This window comes from Poecilia formosa, unplaced genomic scaffold (genome assembly GCF_000485575.1).
Source record: "Poecilia formosa unplaced genomic scaffold, Poecilia_formosa-5.1.2 Scaffold489, whole genome shotgun sequence".
NCBI classification, from domain to species: domain Eukaryota; kingdom Metazoa; phylum Chordata; class Actinopteri; order Cyprinodontiformes; family Poeciliidae; genus Poecilia; species Poecilia formosa.
In genome coordinates, this window is record NW_006800428.1 from 241,745 (window position 1) to 246,574 (window position 4,830).

The following is a 4,830-nucleotide window of genomic DNA, read 5'->3' on the forward strand; positions in this document are numbered from 1 at the left end:
TGTGTGTGTGTGTGCGTGTGTGTGTGTGTGTGTGTGTGTGCGTGTGTGTGAGGGAGTGTTTGTGTTTCATGCAGCCATGAGGTGATGCTGCTGTGGAGGAATGTGGTGATTCAGCCAAAGAGGCATGCAGGAGGAGCGGCTGAAGGAGAAGAAGAGGAGGATGAGGAGCGATGCAGGAGGGAGGGAGAGAAGGAGCGAGGGAAGGAAACGAAAGGAAAACAGGGATAAAACAGGGAGCCTGTGTTTATGCATCAGTCTATCTGTCCTGTCCAGATTAACACCCAGCCTCTTGGGGCTCTGATGGCCCACTTCCTGTTTCAGTCGGCCAATCAGAGGCCGGCGCTCCTGGACTGAGCGGTATCTGATAACAGCAGGGGTCCGGGGGGAACAGCAGGGGAACGGCCGTTTGGGGTTATCCAGCTTCAAACCTGGACTACAGGAAACAGCGCCCCACAGAGGCGGAGGCGGGCACTGCGCTCAGAGGAGGAGCTCCATATTAGGCAGCAACAAGCCGGACTGAAGTGTTCAGTATTTATAGACTGTTTGTGGGTTCAGAGTGACCAGGCGGCGCTGGTCGCCAAGGTTTCCTTCCAGACCCAGTCAGTCGATTCCTGAAGTTTCTGAAGGGATTACAGAGTTTTCCTCTGGACTCCAGATGATTTTTCAGTCTAATACAACAGAGAACAGTGAGGCCTGAAAATGATCCGTCGGAGTTTTGTCTTCACGTTAGCATAGCATCATGCTGCAAAGGTTTTACCCCAACAGATTATCAGAGGAGAGAAGCTACACAAACAGATGAAGTGGCCACAGTAATCTTAATTTAGTCATGGCGTTACTTTAGTGCCAAAAGTAAAACTATTACACATCCAGGTCTGGACACGTCAACACCTCTAATACACGTCGCTACGCTGTATGCCAACCATTTTGACTAGAGCTAGCATCTACCACTAGCCTAGCCATGCTAATGGACAGCAGAGCAAGCAAGCAATCCAGTGGGAGACCAACCTTAGCATGTTTGGATACTAAGCTATCTAAGGCTAACGATAGCCTAACCAAAATGAATGCTAGCATATTGAAGCCTAATGCTAGCCTCTCTGTGCTATTGGCCACAGAGGATATAAGCAGTTCAGTGGGTGGCCAACTGAGGAATGCTGGTTTGTAGAAACACCAAGCTATTGCTAGCCTATCCAAGGCTAACAGCAGCATATTCAAGGCTAACGCTAGCCCCTCTGTGCTAATGGACGGCAGAGGAAGAAGGAAATCTTGTGGATTTAACTAGAGACTTAAATCCAACAAAGATACTTTGGTTTTGACCTGAAACTCTCACTCATGGCTGAATTAAGATAAATCTGCTCTGTGTGGGGCTAACAGGTTTTAGCTTTGGGGTAAACTCACCGATTCACAGAGCCAGGCTGGTTTGGAAGCTGTTTTTGTTACAATCATCCTTTAAAAAACAGTTTCAGGTTCTCTCTGACATATCAAACACATTTAAGAGCAACAAAAAGGTAAAACCAGAAGAAATCTGTGTTTCTAGCTGTAGTTTGTCCCTGCAGTCCTAAAAATGATTCCTACAGGAAACGATCCGTTTTCCTGTTCGAGGTTCAGGTGCAAACAGGCAGCAGGACATTAAACATCACAGGAAAAGGAAGAGCTGGCAGGAAAACCCCACAACGAAGGTGAAGACCCACTTCCTGTTTCAACCTTCTGGGTCTCTGACAGAGAAAGAAACGGATTTATCAACACTGGGAGTCAAAGAATCCCAGTAAGGAAATCCCAGTCAGCAACCAACATGTTTCATTCCTGTTTATGCTGAGAAACTAACAATCCAACGCCTCAACATCCAACATGGCAGCGCCTGCTGGTTCAGAGTCTCACCGGTTCCTGATGCGTAGTTGGACCGCTGAGCATCGCCGGCTGTGATTGGACGATGGGGTTTCCTGTGACGGCGGCGGCGACAGTGATGGGGATTGGAAACGGAGATCAGGAGGAGGTGAGGGAAGACGAAGAGCGGCCCCGGAGTTCGGTGACGTGAACTCCTCGATGTATCCGGGATCGAACTCCCTGCAGAGGAAAAACCAGAAACGGGAACTTTACTCAGGACCATGAGAACGTAACGTTACGCTGCGGCTTCAATCCCACAGATTAACTGCATCTGTGGACCAGATTAGCAAGGAAGCTCTTTAGCCTCAGAGCGAATTGACACCAGCCCTGTTTAGTCTGATTTAATCCAACTCCGGTCCGACAGTCTAGAGATTCCAGTTCACCTACAAACTGGTTTCAGTTCAGTTTAAATGAACTCTGGTTCAGTTTGGATGCATATGTGAACACCAATTGGACCAGAAACCACTCCAAAAGCAGGAAGTGGACTACAGAGCACGGCATTCTGGGTAAATACAACCAAAACAAACGTGTTAGCATAGCGCTAGTAGGAGAAATAGCTTGAGAAATCCTCCAGCTGCTCAAATCTGACGCCTCCATTGTTGTTTATATTTGGTGAAGCAGGAAGTTGCTCTCAGTGTCTTCAGAGGTTTTTGTGTCGTTTCCTTCAGTGGTTCTTGGTGCAGCGCCCCCACAGGCCAGGAGGGGAACAGGCTGATCAAATCATTTTCTGACTCTGCAGTGAGAATATGAAATGTTCCCAAAACAAGAGGAAGAAAAGTTTTACTCTCATTCTGTATTTTTAGTTCCCAGCTCCCATCAAACTTCTACTGACTTTTTGAGTTATGAAAACATGATTATTTATTCAGACGTTATACTCATATGTTAAGTCCTTCATGTTTTAGATAAAAGATTTTATCCAATTATATTTACAATCAACGACAGAGCAGGTAGCAGGACAGACTGTAAAATAACATTTAGGATCATTTTCTGTTCGGTCATCAAATCTATGAAATAGACCAACCAGAACTAAAATCTATCAAATCACTGAACCGTTTCAGGAAATCAGCAGTGGTTATTATGTGATCAACATTTTTCTCTTTTCTTGAATAATTTTTAATGTAACACTTTTTTTCTTACAGAAGTGATTTATTTTTATTCTCAGTGATTAATGTAAGCTGCGTCATTTTTAGCTACACATCAAAATCTATCATAGATCATAAGTTATATGTTACTTTAAATAGTTTTAATCTCTCTATCAAACTGCTAGATTAGCCTCTCTGGCTAAATCAGGCATATTTATGTGATTTATCCATGTTATTCATTCTCTCCTTTATAAAATAAATCAAAAACAGTTCAAAATGAGCTTTTTGCTGTTAAAACCAAAACATTATGACAGATAAATTAAGCTTTAACAGGATTTAAAGTTGCATTTACTGGAAGTTTGAACCTCTGAATACGTTTCTGAACCCAGAAGCTGAAGAACCGGATTCCTGAGTCGTTTTTCTGTCCTGCAGGTCAGACGGTTTAAATGTTCGGATTTTTGTCCTCTGGGTGAATTTGGCTAATCTACAACCACATTAACCACCAAAGTGAACGCCCGTTTCCTTCTGGCTCAGCAGGTTCAACACTGTTCTTCACGACGACCTGTGGAGGTCAAAGGTCAGCTGTGGTGTTGACAGCAGGGAAAAGAGGTCAGGGTTCAAAGTTCAGAACGACCTGGAAGCTGATTTAACTCTCTGCTCCTCTTGTGACTCAAACAAAGGAAACGACTCAGTTTTACCAAGTTGGTGAGTAAAACAGCAACCAGGCAGAGAAACTCAACAGTTTTTTAATTAACTGTTTTTTCTCTACGATTGTTGAAGCAAAAGTTAAAATAACTGACATGACAAATAAACAATAAAGACACAGCTGACAAACACAAACCAAATCCAATGATTTTCTGCCATATCCGACTTTTTCCTGGCCGTAAATTAGAATCTTTTCACTTCCAAAAAAAAAAATCAGATTTTATACGTGGAAATAAATCAGATTCATGTTCCATAGTTTTCTGCAGCCTCGTTGCATTTTATCCAACTTCCACATCGTTCCACTGCATCCAAACAAACTTTTCTAAAAGAGACGCCAGTGGTTGGCAAACTTCTGCTAACCCGCTAATACATTAGCTTAGCTTAGCTCTTTTGCTCATTTTGAACACTTACAGCTTTCCCTAAATTAATTTTCCAGATAAACTCTAAATAAACTTCAAGTTGCAGTCGATGCTCCACAAAAGCTTCTTCTTGCTCAACAACGTTAAAAATGTATCCATTGACGACGGCGGCCATTTTTACTGCCGTAAACGGAGCGCTGCTGTGAAAACAACCTTCTTTAACTCATAGATACTGTTTCTGGTCTAACCACCTGCTTATTGTTGCTTCATATTCTCTGCTGTACAGCTTTGAATTCTTCAGAAAAAAAAGGATTCTAGGTAAACTGGTGTTCATGGTTTATTTTACAAAAAGAGAAAGAAATACTTCGTATTTTTCCTTATTTACGTTGGTAGGTTAACTGGTCTGGAGCATATTAGTGTGTATTAACACAACTTCAACATAAAATCACATCAGAAATGCCTATAGAGACGTAATCATGATTGAAAATTGAAACAAATCTCAGTATCATCAGCGTAGAAATAATTTAATAGCTTACATTGATAATTTGGCTAAAGTGTAAGACATATATTATTATTTACATGTCGTACAAGTGAACAGATTCCACATTGTCATTAGTAAATTAATTTTGCGATCCAAGGAAAATTGAGTTTTAATAGTTTTGTGTTGACACAAGTTGAAGGAAAACAGACATCAGTAACGGCCTGTGAGGAGCAACTATGACTCAACTGTGACATAATATGACATCATCAGCGTAGAGCAGGAAGCTGATAATTAAAAACATATTTTACAAAGAGTAACGTTT

The 4,830-nt window shown here is 42.1% G+C and overlaps 1 protein-coding gene across 1 annotated transcript in view; it reads right to left on the reverse strand.

Annotated features, from left to right (window-relative positions):
- shroom3 (shroom family member 3) overlaps positions 1-4,830 on the reverse strand; it is a 44,477-nt gene that overhangs the window by 25,881 nt on the left and 13,766 nt on the right. Inside the window, exon 3 of the mRNA XM_016664470.1 lies at positions 1,876-2,061. Within this exon, the coding sequence (XP_016519956.1) occupies positions 1,876-2,061 (186 nt within the window). The remainder of the gene's footprint in view (positions 1-1,875; positions 2,062-4,830) is intronic.